Source organism: Convolutriloba macropyga, chromosome 1 (genome assembly GCF_964194025.1).
Source record: "Convolutriloba macropyga chromosome 1, txConMacr16.3, whole genome shotgun sequence".
Lineage (NCBI taxonomy): Eukaryota > Metazoa > Xenacoelomorpha > Acoela > Convolutidae > Convolutriloba > Convolutriloba macropyga.
This window is the reverse complement of record NC_134468.1, coordinates 26,197,109-26,218,994: the sequence shown is the minus strand read 5'-3', so window position 1 is coordinate 26,218,994 and position 21,886 is coordinate 26,197,109. Positions and strand designations below refer to the sequence as shown.

At 35.5% G+C, this 21,886-nt stretch overlaps 2 protein-coding genes across 2 annotated transcripts in view; both read right to left on the bottom strand.

Moving 5' to 3' along the window:
- The window catches only part of LOC142337224 (uncharacterized), a 644,691-nt gene that overhangs the window by 601,093 nt on the left and 21,712 nt on the right, over positions 1 to 21,886 (bottom strand). The window lies entirely within an intron of this gene.
- Positions 17,241 to 18,807, bottom strand: LOC142337130 (tubulin alpha-1A chain). The gene has a single exon (XM_075386232.1). The coding sequence runs from the start codon at positions 18,724 to 18,726 to the stop codon at positions 17,371 to 17,373; it is 1,356 nt and encodes a 451-aa protein (XP_075242347.1). The 5' UTR covers positions 18,727 to 18,807; the 3' UTR covers positions 17,241 to 17,370.

Sequence of the window (21,886 nt, the reverse complement as noted above, 5' to 3'; positions counted from 1 at the left end):
CAAAACTGTTAATGGATGCTGCAGATGTGTCAGTGGTCGACTTAACTAAGTGTGCCACGAGCAGAGTTCTGCAAAAATTGCTTGACCGATTTTTCGTCGGACCCATTTGACGTTTCATCCTCAAAAACGGGATAAACAGGTAGCGCTCGGAGGCATTAAGTTCTTTTAGAGCCCTAAGGTTTACTATACTCTAAGAATGCGAGGCGCCAAAACTGAGGAAACAATTTCATGGTGTGAAGGGCAGTTCTTAATGTTGAAAGTTTGACCCTCCCCCCGCCATCAGCCCCCATTACCCCCTCAACACCATTGTCCACCTGTCGATTTGAACTCCCTCTCATCTAGGCTTCGCAACCCTACCCCCAATCGCTTGACCCCCCTCCCTCTCCAATGCTAGCATCCCTAAGCCCCGCTACGAAAGTCAACCGCTGGCCGGTCGTTTGAGAGCAATTCGCCCGACGTTAGTTAAGTTTTTGACTTTCATCAAATATCAAAACAGTGAATTGGCTTTATTTACAGTTGGATATGCAGACGCACAAGCTTTACGTTGATCAAATCTGAGATTATAGGTTAATATAATCATTGATTTCCTTGTTTTTTTTAAATTTTCTGGGTAATGGCTCAACTCAATGGATCAAGCAAATTGTTTATTAAGTTTTTCTGCTTTTTAATATTCGGAAAGCGATAGCTGGGGCTATTATTGGCTTTCTGTTGGTTTTTACACTACAAAGAGTTAGAATTGTATTGGTGCGTTTGACTTGTGGGACAGGACGTATAGGTTTTTTGTAATGTTTTCAGTTTTCCATATTTTCACTGCTCTCGTATTCTATCAAGAGATCTTAGTGCTGAGGCTGCAGGGAAAGACTTAAATGGAAAGTGAAAAATCAATTTTGGAGTTTTGAGCCTAAAATGGTGCAACTTTTCACGTTTTTTTTTGTCATTTTGTGAGATTTTGGTCTGCAGTTGACGTTCGTCAAAGTTTTCAAAGGTTTTCTCATGACATATTTTTTATGTTTGCTTTTTGAGCTATATGTATTTGTTATGCAAATTTAAATACGCAAAATGATAGTATTTTTCAAAATTTTTTCACAGTTTTGACATTTAATTTATTTGGAGAATTTTGATCTTCAGGAGCCTGTGCAGGTTCTCTGGGGTTTTATAATGGCTGGCTACATAGTTGCTAAAGACTAGCAAAACGTTATGAAGAAGAGATTTTTGGTTATGAAGGTAACATTTTTAGTTTTGAAGCTTAGATGGTTATGAAAATTAGATTTTTGGCGACTTTTGAATAAACACTTTTTTCAAGGGCTAGATTTTTGATTTTCAAGGGCTAGGTTTTTGATTTTCAAGGGCTGGTGAAAATTGGTCTTTGAATATTTTATAGAGACAAAGAAATCGTTTAGTTATTAATATGAAGATTGATATAGACTTTTCTATAAAATTTGCAGTTTTACCGACGTTTTTAAAATTACTTATCTTTGGGGTAGAATGAGACGTGAAAGGGCTGGACGATGGGTTAGTAGTTATTTGCTAGCGTTTATGGAATTGTTTTTATGCAATAACTATTAAGATTTTTTTCCGTTTTTCAATCTCTAGGAGCCAACAAAGTTTTCTCAAAGCTTATGAGTGAGTTTACACGTAAATGTCAGTGACATAAATTTGGTTTCCAGGACATCAGCGTTAATTTCGCCACGCTCATGTTTAACTACTCACTTCTTCTCGTTTCTTCTAGTTCTCGCTTCTTTTGTCTCATAATGATACGATCTGATATATCCTAGCATGCAAGTTATCAAGTTATCACTTATGTATTTTTTAGCAAGAAAAAATTGTTTTTCAAGACATAGGCATGAATACTTACAAATTCGCAATGTATAATTAAAAAAAGTTTTCGAGTGTCGAGTGTTTTGTTTTGTCTTTTTAACTGCTCTTGAACAAAGTTCATAGCAATTGTAATCGTGTGTCTTTTTTATGCAAATTTTTTGCTTGACAATTTTGCGCTTTTCTTTCTTTGACTTCTCAAGTGACTTTTTTACGCTTTCGTTCTTCATTTTGAGTGATCTCGGTTGCTCCGAAGTAAAGCGTGTTTCTAATATAAACTTGGTTGCAGGATAGAAGAGGTAAGTGATTTGTAGCGCAGTGGTTAGTACATGTGGGTGTGGATCGGGAGGTCAGTGGTTCGATTCCCGGCGGGGAAAAGGTTTTTTGCACCCATAAAGAAAAATTGATCTGAATGAAATTGCCTCGCCTGTCGTTCAAGAGCAATTCTTCCGACATTTGTCGGTTTATGTTTCAAAATTCTGGACTCAGGTCGTCGAAATTTTTAATTGCGCTGGCTGCTGGGTTTATGTGTCAACGAAATCTTAACAGTTTTGGTTTTGAAAGAGATGACTCCAGAAGCTCTAGCAGACCTTCAGTAGTTTTTCTGGTTTTTTATTTATCTAATTTCGAACGAACAACTTTCGTTTCAACACGAGGATGCTAATTATTTACACACTTTGAATGTTATTGTTTTTTTAATTTTCTCTAAATTTGTGAAACCCTGTTTGGCTGGCGTTATTCAATTGGTCTGCTCTCAAGTACGGTAGTTTTCAGTTTTAATTCAATTTTTTGGATTGTGTTTCATTACTTGTCCTTTTTGTTTTTAAATTTCAAAAAATTTGAATTGCATGGGGGGTGCATTTTTGTCAATGAAAGTTCTTTGAAATGTAGGTCAGGACTTGTCCTGCTATGTTTTCTTGTAAGATTTCTTTACATATTTCTCCGTCACTTTGAGCTTTCAAAACGTGAAAAGCTGGTAACGGCCAGTGGACATCAAGTCTCTTCAGATGTCATGAGCTGGTTTTAGTGTTCTATCAAGTGCTAGGAGTGCTGAAAGTTCTAGGTCTAATTGAAAGTTGAATAGGTCCCTTTTGGAGTTTGAACCCCAACTGGTCCATTTTTTGCATTTTTGTTAGATTAAATTTAAATTGGAGTCTGCCAAAGTTGATAAAGGTTTCATTGAAGCAAGCTCACCGAAGCAAGTTTTTCTGTTCATATGCTTGATTAAGTTTTTGGACGCAGGCGAATTATTTCTCAAAAATGACTCGCCACTTTCAAAATGACTTCTCTTCTTTTTACTTTATTCGAGTAAGTTTACGTCAGCTGATTGGGTCGTTTTTTGGGTCAAATAACTAATTGGAGTTTTTATTGTAGTTATTAGAAGCAGCATTAAGTTAAACATATTCTTGAAAACATCGCAGCAATTAATGAAAAGAAGAGAAGTTCCTGTTTAGTCTGTTTTATCTTTTCGAGACTTCAGATCAACAAAGCAATCGCGGCTATGATCTGGCAATCTGCTTGCTATATTAAAAGAAATTTGGAATAAGCATTTATTTGCTCCCAAAAGAATTTTGTAGCAATATTTTTCATCTTAATAGTATTTTTAAAGCAATTTTGTCTACTACCGACATCTTGTCTGATAGTTATTCTCCTCTGACCATTTGACTTTTTGTCCTTAAAATGGGATTTTCAGGAAGTCTGTAGTGCATAAAATTGCCGTGTGGCTCTCTTTGGTTCAACGAAGCTACTGAGAAGAACTAAAATCAAGGTGGGATGGACTGTTTTTTGGCGGTTTAGACCCCCTCCCATGATTCCATCCGTAACACGCTCGACGCACCATTTTCCAGTTCGGCTAATATACAATTGAAATGTTTTACGGTACCCTGATTAGGTCGGTCATTGAAGTTTTCAGCTGTCCGAATATGGAGTTAATTTAATTTTTGCTTCACTTGTTTGCTTAGCGATGACTTCAAATGATAGATCCTTTTTTTCTGTGTCTTTGGCGTAGACAGTTCCAAATTTTCAAATGTAATTGTGTTGAACGACAAATCGAAGAGGATCTGTTCACATATTTTCATTTTTGAAGTCAAATTGGAGTAGTGATTTTGGCCACACCGAAACAGGAAATGGAGCGAAAAAGCGAGTGGTTTTGCGGCGTGAAATTTTTTTCGCTCTAATTCTAAAGTAGAGTGCGAAAATGGTATTTGAACAAAAATTCGGTTTCTCGATAGTGGTTTTTTGATCACATGCGGCAAGCAAGTTCACTTTGATTTTTACTGTTTTTTCAATTTTCTGAACCGGATGATTTTTTTTCCAAATGGTTTTCCCAATCCATTCATAGTTCATTCTAGGCCTAGTTTTTTGTTAGAATCAAATTTATATTTCTTGTTAGTGGTTTTTTTCTCGCTAGCGGCATTTTGTCATTGTTTTTCTGTTTTTTTTATCTGATTTTTTTTAGAAATGGTTTTCACAATTCACTCATAGTCCATTCTAGGTCTAGTTTTCGTTTTTTTTCAATGAAAATTTTTTGAATTGTACGTCAGGACTTATCCCGCTATGTTTTTTAATTCGTCGTCTCCATCGATGATTCTTGCGACCTGACTTCTTGGAATTGACTTTTTTCTGCTGCTTGACGTCATTTGTTCTGCGTTTGTCAGTTGCGTGCGTGACTTACCTCACTCAAAAAATTGACTTCTGAACTCGCTTAAAGAACTTTAAATTGTATGAACATTTACTAGTCAAAGGTATCTAAGTAGTGTCAAACGTATATGCCCTAATTCGTGAGTATTAGAATCTCGAGGTTTTGATCTGGGATATTAGTTTTGAAAAAGCTTTATTAGGGTTTTTCCCTTTTAGAGCGTATGTATTTCAGAAAAATGACAGTCCGAATCTAACCAAAAAGTCTAGCGGTCTATTCCAAGAGTGGTGGTCAATCTGTCTCTTATTTCTTGATTTGTTTCAATTCATGGAAGATCCCAAGCGTCTATCGCGGATATTTTCCGACAATCTGCTGGCTATGTTTTTGAAGAGGCTTAGAAAAGGCATACTTTATTGGAATTATCTGATAAGTGATTTTTTCTGTCCACTTTGCTGGAAATTTTTCCGGTACCAGTACTGCTTGGCCTGCCAGTGCAGCACATTTTGTTATTAATATATTCATATTAATAATTCACAGAGTACACAGGTAAAGCTGACCACTGGAAACATCTAATCTCAACTAGACGTTTTTAATGATGAGCTTCGATTATGTTTGATCTCAACGTGGACACATGAAATACAAACTCCAGCGTTCAGAAATAATTTCGACATTTCAAAACTCATGTATTTTAAGCGATGCTGAAGATGTTTCAGTGCTCGACTTAACTAAGTGTGCCAAGAATGAAGTTGTGCAAAAATTGCTCAAACAAATGGCGGTTCACATTTTTCAATTAATATTGATTTTCATGAAATTTCAAAACACTGAATTGATCCATAATTGGCGTTTACCACGCTAAAATTTTGAGACTGACGAAGCACTCCTGAGATGCTTTCTGAGATTCGAGAGTAAGAGGATCACCGGTTTCAGTTTTTCCGGCTCGACTTTTCTGCGAATGGCTTAACTTAATGGATCAAACCAACTGTCTGCTCTGCTTTATTTAGAGAGTTGCAATAAGTAATGCGTTGCTATTAAACGAAGTTTGTAACAATAATATTAGTCCTGCTGGTCTTTTTAGTTCGGTTTTTTGCACTTCCGACTTTTCGCCTGAAAGTTGCTTTGTCTGGGCATTTGACTTTTCATCCTCAAACACTGGATAATATCGTAAAGCGCGAAGGGCATTAAGTGGCTATGTAGCTCTTAAAACGCTTCAATGGAGCTACTAAGAAAACATAAAATCAAGGTGTGATGAGTATTTTTTTTGGCAATTTAGACCCCCTGCCTTCATTCCGGCCTAATTCCGGCAGGAGAGATTCGCGAAATATCCAATTCAAATGCTTTCTGATCCATCATTAGCTCATTAAACCTTTCAGCTGTCCGAATAAGGGAAAAAATTAAATTTGGCGGTGCTTGGCTTAGCGGTCACTTCAAGTGATATATCCCTTTTTTGTGTTTTTGGGGTAGACAGTTCCAAATTCTTTCCCACAACTCTTTTTTACTCAGTCATTCCTTCGAAAGTTCTTTTGGTCAGCAGCCACACGTCCTAACTTAGAAATAAGCTTAATGATAGCTAAGCGTTTTTTACGGATCTACTTCCGACAGGAGCCGGAACGAGTCAAAAAAAATTCACTAGCGAGGCTATTAGGTCGGTTTCTCGACGAGAAGTGCTTCATTCTTTCCTGACCATAAACGTGATGTGATACGCTGATCCCGCTCACCGGGCCACTCAATGTAGGTCAATGATGTATTGTATCCAACAAAATTGACAGCTTGAAAGGCGCCCAGGAGCTCACGTAAGTAGCCGAAGAGACACCAGCAGGGATGTCACTTGTAATTATTGGTATTAACTTAATTGCGCAGACCAGCTGCCTGCTACCGATTAACCAAACACACTGGGCTTTGTTTGGACAGTCAATACAACAAAGTGGTCAATTAAATGTTGATTTTCCCTCGGTGAAGGCAGAGCAAATCAGATTGGTTTGGCTTTGGAAAAATGTACGCTGTTCCACATTCTGTAAAGAAACTCGTCAAAAGGAATGCATTTCTATTTAGCTTTGGTGTGTGCGGGTGTCTGGAACTATAAAAAAACAAGGAGGCCCGTTAATGTGCGTACGCACAATGTGCCGAGCCCCCTCATCCACACTCTTGTCTTCATTGGTTACCAAATGAAAGCGAAATCTTTCAAAAACATACATATCGTTCAATAAACCACAAATGGGATACCATAAAGCCACGCTAGAGGGCCAAAGGAACATCTTGTTAGTTGGACTGTTAGAAAATAGAGAAATAAAAATCTAATAACAAACATTACGACCAAAACTCGATGTCTATATTAAAAAATAACAAAATCACTCGCATCACATAAAACCTAAACAAGACGAAATAAGCTATACTTCATTAGAACAGGTTTTGGACCTGTCCCCAATGCGACTGGGTAACAGGTCGACAAAAAGAGCCAAACGGTGCGAAGTTCAAAAAGACGTTTCCATTTTTAGAAACATTATTTCAAAGTGATTAATATCAGCAAATAATTTAAAACGCTAAAATGTTCATTTATAGCTTCATCTAAAGCAATTGAGACCTGGCATCCAGTATAGGTCATACCATTACAAAAAGAAAGACAAATACCGGCAAAATTAAAAAGTTCATGTAAACCTTGCGCAAAAATTGCAGTGAAGCAGTTAAGACCATAAAGCTGTCACTAAGAGCATCAAAATCTTCAAATTGCATATTATTTCAAGGCAATTGGTTCTACTAATAATGTTTTAATTTAAAAAGAAAACAAAAATCCTTTAATATTCACAAATATATAATTTCAAACATTTTATGAAATCTCTTATTAAGAGCAATAAAAAAACCAAGAAACAAACGATTGAAAGTAAAACCGTTGTAAAGATTAAAGTATAGCTCACTGGACACGCGTTCTTACCTGCCATTACAGAGACTAAGCTACACATCGTCCAAAAAATGGTTTAAAAAATGGCGATGTTCAAAAATCCAAATGTAATTGAAAGCAAATATTTTCAAAAGCCGTAACAGACATAGGATAGCTAAAACCTGATCAATTAGGTTGCAACACCTCAGGAAGCCAAATGTGCTGGTTTTAATGAGACTAAGTCACAAGACTGCAGTAGAAATAAATACAGGCAGAAGCCCAAACTTCACAAACAATTTTACGACATCACAGTGTTCAAGGCACTATAATTTTGGGTTGTTATTTGCAAAAACTGTAAATCTTCTCTTGTTTCTCGTCTTATCATCAACGGCTCTTCTTTATGGAAGTACTACGTAGACATCACATCAAAAACAGACCCAAAACTTGAACATTATAGAATTAACGAAATTTTTTAATTAAAGTAAATGATCGAACCCATCAACCAAAGCATATAACCAACCAAGAAATTAAGTTTTGAGTTAACAAAAGTAGTTGAGACTTCTTATTAGTGAAGTTGGTTACTTGATGACAAATTAATTTAGAGTCTTTCTAAAATTTAAATTGAAAGTCATTAAACAAATAGCTGTAAACCGAAGTCTTAAATTTCACCTAAGCGTCCTGTAAATGCCATTGAGACCTATTTTTATCAGGTATATGTCATACAACCAGAAGAAAAAAAACTTTGGCAAAGATAAAAAATCTAATAACTTTTCTGAGAGAAATGTCGCAGCCAAAAAGCGTAAAATATTCAACGAAAACAATTAACATTCTCAGATAAGCCTTTTCTCCGCGCTTGTTCATTCTTTGCCCCAACTATCCTCTCTTTCATTTGGACCTGTCAATATTTCTTTGCCAATGTGATAAATCGACAAGGAAAGAAAACTAACTTATAAAATACTCAATTATGCTCAAAATACAAAAAAAAATTGAAAATGCGTAGCATCAAAACCGAGAAACTTTTAATTAAAAAACCAGTAAAAACAATAATTCATAACTCAGAGGAATTGGATTTCTCCTGTTTTTACTGAGACTAAGCTTGAGGTTGAGGAATGTAACATAATTCATTTGAAAATTTCAAAAATTCACCGACATTTTCTGAAAACAAATGAATTCACAGTCATAAGAGACATTAGAGAACAACTGAAAACTATGTCTAGGTTCACTTTTACTTTAAAAAAAAAACAATTGGATATTTGATCGTGTAGACCAAGTTATTGGTCTACAAAAAGCATAATAAATGAAGGAAAACATAAGTTGATAAAATTTTACGAAAACAAGTGGTCAGCCATAAAAACCACGAGCTTAACTCTGAAATCATAGGGCCTCTATCATTTGATTTATTTTTTCTTAAATAGGATCTGTCGAAAATTGGGTCCTGGTATGATATTCATGTCCGTAATTTACGTAAAAAACTATCATTTGTTCTAGTGGTCTGCGAAATAGATCGAGTTTTAAATACAATTTCTCAGTATATCAAAAAAAATTATGAAGTTTGTATATATATCGAGTTTAAGATTGCCAAAAACTCGCAATATTATAATTCCAGAAGACTCTTAAAACTGGCAGGTGTACCACTAGTTCCATTTGAGCTTAAAAAGAATATGAGTGCAGTATCAAGGTGTCCACTTTCAGAAAATTTGAAGAAAGTGGGCTAAAAAACAAATTTGCTCCCATTTTTGACAAATTTTTTGTATTGATTTTTGTCAAAAACGGAAATGGAACTATTCAGCAACCCTAACCTATCCTTAGACATAAAATAAGTTACACTACTCCAAAGAATTTTAACATATTTTGCCGAATATGACGAAAAATTGGAAGAAAATACGGAAAATGTGAAATAAAGCAAGGTAATATGGTCTGCTATTCACACAAGTTTAAGCTTCGGTAATTCCCCTGAAAACTCGAAAATCAAAGAAATCTGTCTAATTCCATATTTTCTGCTGGACGGGCTTTCTAATGATACCACTCACATTTCTCTACAATGATTTTTTTGATCGACCAAAATTGTCTGACCAAATAAACGCATTTGAGTATATAGTTACTCCCCCACTAACTAAAGTTGGTCGGAACAACAAATTTGTTTTCGTTAGTGTGCTAATTTTTTTAAAAAAATCTTTTTAGTAGCCGCGAAACGATAGGCTATTCTTAAGGTTGTCGTACAGTTTTTATGTGTTTAATTCAACCTGCTAAATAGAAGTAAAAAAAACAGACAACAAGGGGGTTTCGCAATAAGTTAGTCGTGCGGGAGTGAAAAACGTCTAAAAATTTTCTTGAGCAATCAAAAAAATTTCGTTTTCCACATCTAAACCAGTAATTTTCAGTGAATTTCTTGATTATTTTGAGCATTTATTATGACTTCGAACTGCATTTCTTTTTGCACCTTATTGTAATTTGGATTTTTTCAAAATTTTAGTCAATTTTTTTGGTGAAATTGTTTATGGGAGCTTTTGGCATTATTTTGGTTTGATTGGTATTAATTGGAGGTCCTTTTTGTTGAAAAAAAGAATTAATTTGTCAGAAATGGGCTTTTGTCTATTTTCTGCTTTTTTTCTATTAGACAAAAGGTAATAGAAGTACAGCGGTTGTTTAATTGTCGGTTTCTGCAAAGTTATTCCTATCTTTTCTGTTTTATCTGTTGTGTTTGTTATTTTGCCCTCGTGGGTTTTTATTTTCAACGCCTGTATTCTTTTGTTGGAATAGCTACTGGCTGAACGGTATTGGCGTAAAACAGTCTCTACGGTGCATTTGTTTGCCAATGTGTTTCCATAGCGTATGCCATTGATTGATGGAAGTCATTATCATATGAAGTCTCGAAGTTAAGTGTTTCGAAGTCGCAGCTCGTCAACAATTTTCAAAAATATGAGATTTAGATTTTTTCATTTTGACTTGGATTTTGTTTCCCTCGGTGAAGGCAGAGCAAATCAGATTGGAATGGCTTTGGAAAAAAATACGCTGTTCCACATTCTGTATAGAAACTGATCAAAAGAGATGCTATTCTTTTTAGCTTTGGTGTGTGTGTGCGGACGTCTGGAACTATAAATAAACAAGGAGGCCCGTTAATGTGCGTACGCATATAATGTTCCGACCCCACTAATCCACAATCTTGGCTTCATTGGTTACGAAATGAAAGCGAAATCTTTCGAAAATTTAATAATCGTTCAAGGAACCACAAATGGGATACCATAAAGCCACGCTAGAGGGCCGATTAGTTGGACTGTTAGAAAATAGAGAAATAAAAATCTAATAACAAACATTACGACCAAAACTCGATGTCTATATTTAAAAAAAAAAACAAAATCAAACTCGCATCACAAAAAACCTAAACAATATGAAATAATCTATACTTCAACAGAAAGGTTTTGGACCTGTCCCCAATGCGACTGGGTAACAGGTCGACAAAGAGAGCAAAACAGTGCGAAGTTCAAAAGTACGTTTCCATTTTTAAAAACATTATTTCAAAGTGATTAATATCATTAAATAAAAACTTAAAACGCTAAAATGTTATTTATTTCTTCATAGAAAGCAATTGAGACCTGGCATTATCCAGTATAAGTGATACCATTACAAAAAGAAATACAAATACCGTCAAAATTAAAAAATTCATGTAAACTTTGCGCCGGAATTGCAGTGGAGCAATTAAAACCATAAACTTGTCACTAAGAGCTTCAAAATTTTCAAATTGCACATTATTTCAAGGCAATTGGATATACCAATAAATTTTTTTACAAAGAAAACAAAAATCCTCTAAAGTGTACAAATATATAATTTCAAACATTTTATGAAATCTCTTATTAAGAGCAATAACAAAGCCAAGAAACAAACGATTGAAAGTAAAACCGTTACAAAGATTAAAGTATAGCGCACTGGACACGCGTCCTTACCTGTCATTACAGAGACTAAGTTACAAATCGTCCGAAGAAAAGTGTTTAAAAGTGTTTAAAAATGGCGAAGTTCAAAAATCCAAATATGTGCTTGAAAGCAAATATTTTCAAAAGCCGTAACTGACATAGGATATCTAAAACTTGATTAATTAGGTTGCAACACCTCAGGAAGCCAAATGCGCTGTTTTTATTGAGACTAAGTTACAAGACTGCAATAGAAATAAATACAGGCAGAAGCCCAAAATTCACAAACAATTTTACGACATCACAGTGTTCAAGGCACTATAATTTTGGGTTGTTATTTGCAAAAACTGTAAATCTTCTATTGCTTCTCATCTTAACATCAACGGCTCTTCCTTATGAAAGTACTACGTAGACATCACATCAGAAACAGACACAAAACTCGAACAATATAAAATTATAAAAGTTTTTAAATGAAACTAACTGATCGAACCCATCAACCAAAGCATATAACCAACCAAGAAAATTTTTGAGTGAACAAAAGTAGTTGAGACTTCTTTTTAGTGAAGTTGGTAACTTGATGACAAAAATAAAATCAAAAAAGGGACAGTTGAAAAAATAATTTTTAAAGAGTCTTTCTAAAATTTAACTTGAATGTCATTAAACAAATAGCTATAAACCGAAGTCTTAAACTTCACCTAACTTTTCTGAGAGAATTGTCGCTGCCAAAAAGCGTAAAATATTCAACAAAAACAATTAACATTCTCAGACAAGCCTTTTCTCCGCGCTTGTTCATTCTTTGCCCCAACTATCCTCTCTTTAATTTGGACCTGTCAACATTTCTTTGTCAATGTGATAAAAATTCACCCACATTTTCTGAAAAAAAATGAATTCACTGTCATATAAGAGACATTAGATAACAACTGCAAACTATGTCTAGGTTCCCGTTTACTTTTTAAAAAAACCAATTGGATCTTTAATCGTTGAGACTAAGTTAATGGCCTACAAAAAGCATAAAAAATGAAGGAAAACATAAGTCGATAAAATTTTACGAAAACAATTGGTCAGCCATAAAAATCACGAGCTTAACTCTGAAATCATAGGGCCTCTATCATTTGATTTCTTTTTTCTTAAATGGGATCTGTCGAAAATTGGGTCCTGAAATGATATTCTTGTCAGTAATTTACATAAAAAACTATCATTTTTTCAAGTGTTCTGCGAAATAGATCGAGTTTTAAACACAATTTCTCAGTGTATCAAAAAAAATAATGAAATTTGTATATATATCGAGCTTAAGATTGCCAATACTCGCAATATTATAATTCCAGAAGACTCTTAAAACTGGCAAGTGTACCACTAGTTCCATTTGAGCTGAAAAAGAATATGAGTGCAGTATCAAGGTGTCCACTTTCAGCAAATTTGAAGAAAGTGGGCTAAAAAAACGTATTTGCTCCCATTTTTGACTAATTTTTTGCATTGATTCTTGTCAAAAACGGAAATCGAACTATTCAGCAACCCTAACCTATCCTTAGACATAAAATTATTTACACTACTCCAAATAGTTTTGACATATTTTGCCAAAAATAACGAAAAATTGGAAGAAAATACGGAAAATGTGAAATAAAACAAGGTAATATGGTCTGCTATTCACACAAGTTTAAGCTTCGGTAATTCCCTTTAAAACTCGAAAATCAAAAAAATCTTTCCAATTCCATATTTTCTGCTGGACGGGCTATCTAATGATACCACTCACAACTCTCAGGGATGATTATATTGATCGACCAAAAATGTCTGACCAAAAAAACCCATTTGAGTATATAGTTACTCCCCCACTAACTAAAGTTGGTCGGAACAACAAAATTGTTTTCGTTAGTGTGCTAATTTTTTAAGAAAAATCTTTTAGTAGCCGCGAAACGATAGGCTATTCTTAAGGTTGTCGTACAGTTTTTAATTGTTTAGGTCAACGGTTCTTCCTTATGAAAGTACTACGTAGACACCACATCAGAAACAGACACAAAACTCGAACAATATAAAATTATAAAAGTTTTTAAATGAAACTAACTGATCGAACCCATCAACCAAAGCATATAACCAACCAAGAAAATTTTTGAGTGAACAAAAGTAGTTGAGACTTCTTTTTAGTGAAGTTGGTAACTTGATGACAAAAATAAAATCAAAAAAGGGACAGTTGAAAAAATAATTTTTAAAGAGACTTTCTAAAATTTAACTTGAATGTCATTAAAAAAATAGCTATAAACCGAAGTCTTAAACTTCACCTAACTTTTCTGAGAGAATTGTCGCTGCCAAAAAGCGTAAAATATTCAACAAAAACAATTAACATTCTCAGACAAGCCTTTTCTCCGCGCTTGTTCATTCTTTGCCCCAACTATCCTCTCTTTCATTTGGACCTGTCAACATTTCTTTGTCAATGTGATAAAAATTCACCCACATTTTCTGAAAAAAAATGAATTCACTGTCATATAAGAGACATTAGATAACAACTGCAAACTATGTCTAGGTTCCCGTTTACTTTTTAAAAAAACCAATTGGATCTTTAATCGTTGAGACTAAGTTAATGGCCTACAAAAAGCATAAAAAATGAAGTAAAACATAAGTCGATAAAATTTTACGAAAACAATTGGTCAGCCATAAAAATCACGAGCTTAACTCTGAAATCATAGGGCCTCTATCATTTGATTTCTTTTTTCTTAAATGGGATCTGTCGAAAATTGGGTCCTGAAATGATATTCTTGTCAGTAATTTACATAAAAAACTATCATTTTTTCAAGTGTTCTGCGAAATAGATCGAGTTTTAAACACAATTTCTCAGTATATCAAAAAAAAAATAATGAAATTTGTATATATATCGAGCTTAAGATTGCCAATACTCGCAATATTATAATTCCAGAAGACTCTTAAAACTGGCAGGTGTACCACTAGTTCCATTTGAGCTGAAAAAGAATATGAGTGCAGTATCAAGGTGTCCACTTTCAGCAAATTTGAAGAAATTGGGCTAAAAAAACGTATTTGCTCCCATTTTTGACTAATTTTTTGCATTGATTCTTGTCAAAAACGGAAATCGAACTATTCAGCAACCCTAACCTATCCTTAGACATAAAATTATTTACACTACTCCAAATAGTTTTGACATATTTTGCCAAAAATAACGAAAAATTGGAAGAAAATACGGAAAATGTGAAATAAAACAAGGTAATATGGTCTGCTATTCACACAAGTTTAAGCTTCGGTAATTCCCTTTAAAACTCGAAAATCAAAAAAATCTTTCCAATTCCATATTTTCTGCTGGACGGGCTATCTAATGATACCACTCACAACTCTCAGGGATGATTATATTGATCGACCAAAAATGTCTGACCAAAAAAACCCATTTGAGTATATAGTTACTCCCCCACTAACTAAAGTTGGTCGGAACAACAAATTTGTTTTCGTTAGTGTGCTAATTTTTTAAGAAAAATCTTTTAGTAGCCGCGAAACGATAGGCTATTCTTAAGGTTGTCGTACAGTTTTTAATTGTTTAGGTCAATCTGCTGAACAGAAGTAAAAAAAACAGACAACAAGGGGGTTTTGCGTTAAGTTAGTCGTGCGAGAGTGAAAAACGTCTAAAATTTTCTTGAGCGAGCAAAAATATTTCGCGTACCACATCTAAACCAGTAATTTTCAGTGAAATTTTTGATTACTTTGAGCATTTATTATGACTTCGAACTACATTTCTTTTTGCACCTTTTTGTAATTTTGGATTTTTTCAAAGTTTTAGTCAACTTTTTTGGTGAAATCATTTATGGGAGTTTTTGGCATTATTTTGGTTTCATTGGTATCAATTAGAGGTTATTTTTGTTGAAAAAAAAGAATTAATTTGTCAGAAATGGGCCTTGTGCCTTGCGAAAATTGTAAAAAATAATTTATTTCTCGTTCGTCCTTGTTTTCTCGTTTCTTTGAAGTTCTCGCTCATTGCCAATGTGTTTCCATAGCGTATGCCACTGATTGAGGGAACTCATTATCATACGAAGTCCTGAAGTTGAGTGTTTCGAAGTCGCAACTCGTCAACAATTTTCAAAAATATCAGATTTAGATTCTTCCATTTTGTCTTTTGGCTTTTGTTTTCAGTTATTGAGGCCTTTGACGTATTTTTCTTAACTAAATGGCTGCGAATTAGGTAGTTTGGAATCACTTTAGATTTTTGCGGCTATGTTTTATATGTCATCATTACCATCGATTATTCCTGGGACTTCATTGTTTTCTGTTGCACCGTTAATCAATTGAATTGAATTTTTGTGAATGACCCATTTGTTACTCTGTTGCGTCGGCATTTATTTCAACTGTACATAGTTTTTGATTTAAACCAGTCAATCGAATGATTTATGCAATCATTTGATAAAATTTTAATTTCAAATACATAAACCGAGTCACGTGTTTTTTTTTCTAATAGTTGAGATTTTGAATTCGATCTAAACATAGAATTTCAAACGAACTCCATTTATAGAGCTCTTTCGTTCATGTGAAACAAAATTTTCATCATATCTTGCACTTACTTTTTTAAAATAATAAGTAAAATTAACTTTATTTCTTACTTGTTTCAAATCAAGTGGATGTCAAGGTCTCTTTTCACCTTAGAAAAATTACTTTTTAACATGTTCAAGCCTCTTGATTTTTAATAAAAACCAGAGACTCTAGTTCTAATGGTCTAGTTATTTTAATTCCTCTTCTCAGACATTTGGTCGAATCAATTGCAGACATTTTATAGAATTCTTCAGCTATGTTTGTAAAATTATCTCGTATCTTTCTTGATTTGGCGTTAGCGTCTCAAGTTTCTGCCTGTTAGGATGGATTTGTGTGAACTGTTTTGTGTTTTAGCTCAGGAAATAAAGCATTTTATGGCAGAAAAAATAGAATCTTGGATTGAATAGACCAATAGTCGTGTGTTATTCGTTAGTCTTAGAAATATCAAGTGGTCGGTTTAATTTCATATGCTCATTTTATATTTTTCCAATTTCATGGAAACTTTTCACCAAAAATCCACTAAAAAGACCAGATTTTGAATTCAATCGTTGAAAAATTGATGCTTTCCTATTAGAAACCAGCTTAATGATTGTTATAGCCAAAAGTTCAAGATTCGCCTAAAATGGACGCGTTTTTTCTTGACAGTTCTGCACAACTTTAGATTTTACTCTCTTCTAAACTTTTGCTCTAGAATCTGACATTGAAGACAAATCAGTTTTGTGAATTTATGTTGTTTTGAGTTCATTGTGTTGACTTATTTGTTTATGCCAACGTAAACTCAAATATAAAGTTACGTCATTTTTCTAGTTTGAGAGCTATAAAAAATTGTTTTCAAATAATAATAATTTTTCTGTTGAATAATTGAGCCTTGATATAGAGCCTTTTAGAATTGTATCAACTGTGATTGTGATTTTATATACTTTTTCTGCTCTTTGTTTTTTTTTTTGGTTGTTCTTGTTTTTCGTAGACATGCAAAATAGCTGTATGTTGTACAAAGCAGAACTCTTCAGTCACTGTCGCTTTTTTCGAAATGTGAGCTCTTTTTCAAACAATCAAGAAGTTGTTAACCCCCAAAACGTATTTGTTTTCGCGTGTTTAGAATATATTTAACAAAAAATTTATTATTTGCGAGTACAAATGCTTTTTAGTTTTATCTCCAATGAATGCAACGTGAGACCACTCACACGTCGAGTCAGATATAGGGAAATGAGTTGCGAATTTTTTAGCCGTTGAAGTTGTTGAATTTAAAGTTAAGATGCAATAAAATTGATATAAATAGCCATGCACTAGATGTATTATCTCACGGTTTTTAAAACTAGTTTTTCGACACATTGTATTTATGTATAACTGAAAGATAATTGCGCCAATTTTTAAATTATGCCTATTTCAACCTGACCTCATGAGAAAAAAAGTCACTTGACTTCCTTGTACATTTTCTCCGCATCATGCTCGTTTTTGCGGTAAAAAATTTTTGTTGAAAACAAGTTTGAAAATATAGTGGCAGAAGTTTTATTTGTTGATTCAAAAGAGAATAAAATGCATTGCAACATTAGAACTCTCAATTCAATCAAAAGTTTGTGTCATGCTTGGTTTCAAGTTCACGTTCAACTCTGATTAGTTGAAGTTTAATATTCCTCGCCTTCCTCTTCTCCTTCGCCCTCAACTGAGTCGACACCGACCTCCTCGTAGTCCTTCTCAAGGGCAGCCAAGTCCTCTCGGGCCTCGGAGAACTCACCCTCCTCCATACCCTCTCCCACGTACCAGTGGACGAAAGCTCGCTTGGCATACATGAGATCGAACTTGTGGTCAAGTCGGGCCCAGGCCTCAGCGATGGCAGTGGTGTTGCTCAACATGCACACAGCCCTCTGCACCTTGGCCAAGTCACCTCCGGGCACAACAGTGGGGGGCTGGTAGTTGATTCCGACCTTGAAGCCAGTGGGACACCAGTCGACAAACTGGATGGTCCTCTTGGTCTTGATGGTGGCAATAGACGCGTTGACATCCTTGGGGACAACGTCTCCTCGGTACAGCAGGCAGCACGCCATGTACTTTCCGTGTCGGGGGTCGCATTTGACCATCTGGTTGGCTGGCTCGAAGCAGGCGTTGGTGATCTCGGCAACAGTCAACTGCTCGTGGTATGCCTTCTCTGCCGAGATGACAGGAGCGTAAGTTGCCAGAGGGAAGTGGATTCGAGGGTATGGCACCAAGTTGGTCTGGAACTCAGTCAAGTCAACGTTCAAAGCACCGTCGAATCGGAGAGACGCGGTGATCGAAGAGACGATCTGACCAATGAGCCTGTTCAAGTTGGTGTAGGTGGGTCGCTCGATGTCCAAGTTCCTTCGGCAGATGTCATAGATGGCTTCATTGTCGACCATGAAGGCACAGTCGGAGTGCTCAAGGGTGGTGTGGGTGGTCAGGATAGAGTTGTAGGGCTCGACCACTGCGGTGGCGATCTGGGGAGCAGGGTAGACGGCGAACTCCAACTTCGATTTCTTTCCGTAGTCAACTGACAGACGCTCCATCAACAGGGAGGTGAATCCAGATCCAGTGCCACCACCGAAGGAGTGGAAGATCAGGAATCCCTGAAGACCAGTGCACTGATCAGCAAGTTTTCGGATTCGGTCAAGGACGATATCGATCAGCTCCTTTCCGACGGTGTAGTGACCACGGGCGTAGTTGTTAGCGGCATCTTCTTTACCAGTGATGAGCTGTTCGGGGTGGAACAGTTGTCGGTATGTGCCAGTTCGGACCTCATCAATGACAGTGGGTTCCAAGTCAACGAAGACAGCTCGGGGGACGTGTTTGCCAGCGCCGGTTTCGCTGAAGAAGGTGTTGAAGGAATCGTCGCCACCTCCGATGGTCTTGTCACTTGGCATCTGACCATCGGGCTGGATTCCGTGCTCAAGGCAGTACAACTCCCAGCAAGCGTTTCCGATCTGAACACCGGCCTGACCTACATGAATTGAGATACACTCGCGCATTTTGAGATTAGAAAAGTCTCGTTCGGAGAAACTGAAGAAAGAAAGTAGACCAACTGATTGTTGAAGAGAAAATTGAATAAATAAAAATTAAGCACCACAAAAAGCGTTCACAAGGTACACGTAATTGGTATTGTTGATTGTTGCCAAGCTATATCAATAACAAGCTCAAACGCAAATATTTTGCTGATGGCTGGCAGTTGCCATAATTAGCTACAGAACAGATTCTTAGCACGGTTTGATTTGGAGCTCTTGAGCTGAGCCGCGATTTGGCCTCAATCATTTTAGCATATTATCATGTTGAGCAAAACTAAAAACAAACTTATGCTCAAAAACGTGTATAAAAATCAATTTAAATTTGCTATTTGCCATTTAAAAACTTGCGTTTAGAAAATTACTTGAGCTTTCTTTTGTTTGAAAAGTGGCACGTGTACAATCTATTGAGAGAACAAAGGAATTTCTGATAAGTGGGTCATAAAAGGCACCGTAACATGAGTAAGCTACTCTTTTCATATTGAAGGAGGCGTATGAAAACATCAAAGTTTAAAGTGGTCTCAAGATATATGGCAAGAAAAATGAGACCAAATTATGAACGCAAACTACAACAAACTATCCAAAATAGAGGGATCTATTCCGTTCGGCACAGTGTTTTTATGCCCCCAATTAAAATTTGTGTTGTTATATAGCAGGTTATTATGTAGAAAATAGCACGTGCACCTGGAGGGCGTAAAAGTTATGCCCAGTAAGCTGGGGGGGGGGGGGGGGGCAGAAATAGAAGATGCAATTGAGGGAACTTTTCACGGGATGCAAGTTCATCGTTTCAAACGCAATTAGCATCGCTAGCTTTTCTCTATACCATTAAAAAATTGTATTAAATTCTGTTGACTGAAAATTGGTTAAACGACAATTCAAAAGAAGTTGTAGTTTTAAATTGATGGGTGGAGGTTGAATTATTATTCTGGCTTGCCTCCGCCCACTTTCGGGGGTACTCAAACTTTATCTCGCCATTATCGGATATTGAAAGTGTGAATTTCGCTTCCTGCACTGGAGGTCGAAACAAATCCAAAAATTGATGAACATATACTTACTGCATGATTAATTGCTATAAAATAAAGCCTGGAGAAGTTTTTTGGGTTATGTTGTTTTTTCCTGTTCTTTTTTGACGTTTTGTCCTGACCCGTTTGACGTTTTGTCCTTATTTACGAGACCAACTGGTTATGTTCACGTTCATCCATTCAATAACTGCTAACCCTCAAAGAAACCGGACCCTCCGTTTTGAAGGAGAATAATTTTGGTCTGGCTTTTTGTCTCAAAATCAGTTGCGTTTGCTACCCAATTTTCACTTTTTCATCTGAGAGTGAGTGGAATTTGGCATAAAGATAGCAGGATGAGCCTCTCCCAGAATGCCTTTTATGGGAAAACTCCTTCAGAGAAACACCCACTGTAAGCACTGACTGATATGCTCTAGACAGAGCAGCTGCAGTGTCTGCATTTTCCCGACTATTTTTGACAGAGTAACAACATGCGGAGTAGAATGCTAAAGAACCTTGGCAGATGATACTTCAAAAATGGAGGAAAATGTAGTTTTTGTTAATTTTGTTGCATTTAAGCCTCGAATCAAGCTTTGCAGCTCAAAAATCTTAAGCAGCTGAAGTGAGTAAAATTTTTTAAAAACCAAAATAAAATGCTCCTGTTTGTGCAATAGCGTAAGTAGAGGTTTATATTTTGAGAGAAAATCCTTACTCTATAGGCTCAAAACTTCTTGTTCACTTCCACAAGTAGTCTTCATTATCTGGCAACTTTTTCACAAATTTGACAACTTGAACAGAATTTTTGGACGCCTTTTCTAGAGTCTATTCAAGAAAACCGCCATTTTCAATATCACAGAAGTGTTCATGATACCACATGATGCCATCCATATAAAAAGAATAATGGTAAACGTCACGTTTCTCATTTATGATTCTCACTGAAAGGAAAGAGCATAAAATGTTTAATTTTACTCACATGTGTAATTTGGCACGCGCCATTTATAGCTATGAACGAAGTTAAGTTGAGTAAAGAATTTGAATCAATTGTCATGACAATTTGTATTTAAAAACCTAATGAAATTTGGTGTTGAATACCGGCTGTTTGAGAAACCAGTTTTGTACATGAGTTTGAACTTCATAAAAAGTTTTGCATGTTTACGACGGTATCCCCCCAAATTCCATGAGAAAAAATTGAATAACGTGTCAGCAATAAATAAAAGTTTAGAGTACACTGAGAAAAAACACGTGTAGAGCAGAGCTTCTAATGTTAATGAAATGCAGTTGATTATTTAGATATAAAATAACAGAGGATCTGTTAAGAAAATAAACCATAATATTTTTAAGATTTAATGTTTTTGATTAAACGAGGAACAATTCGTTTATAAATAATCTATGTAAAAGAAGAAAAATCTGAAAATTTGTATGAAAATTGAGACAGTGGGAATTACTGTTTCAGATGTTTAGGATCTATCTAAAAATTTCAACTCTGAATTTGCACGTTTAATTGCTAACAAATTTCATTAAGATTGCAACAACTACTTTGTCAATAGAAGTGAAACAATAGTTTAGGCTTTTATTCATTTTCTTGTGAATAATAAATACTCGAAAATGAGGCAAGTTGATATACAATTTTTTAAATCGGACAATTAATTGTTAAACAACTTCCTCAGATTTTTAAGCATTTCCAAGATAAGCGTGCACCAGTTTTTGGTGTGTTTCCTGTATCCTTATTAGGAGCAGCAAGGCGGAAGTCTCCGCAGTTCCGGGACCTATCTGTCAATTTATTTCAATTCTGAACCATAGTCTTTTTGTTATCTTCTTTTTTACTATGACCACAGTTCTGATCATGGCATGTATGAAAAGTTAAATATCATAGTAAAGTTCTTAATTCTTCTGTACATTCTGACCACTTGCGTATTCTCTGAACAGTGACAAATTATAATTTCATCCTTGTTCTATAACTGCAATATAATCAGTACGGTTACGGTCCGCGGTGGAAATAGGAATTGGTCTCTATTCATTGCCTCAAATTATTGCGCTTCAAATATATCGAAGAGAACGTTAGCGGTCTTGACAATCATGTAGATTTTTATAATTGATCAATGTCTTGGCAAGATATGGACAATTGCCCAACA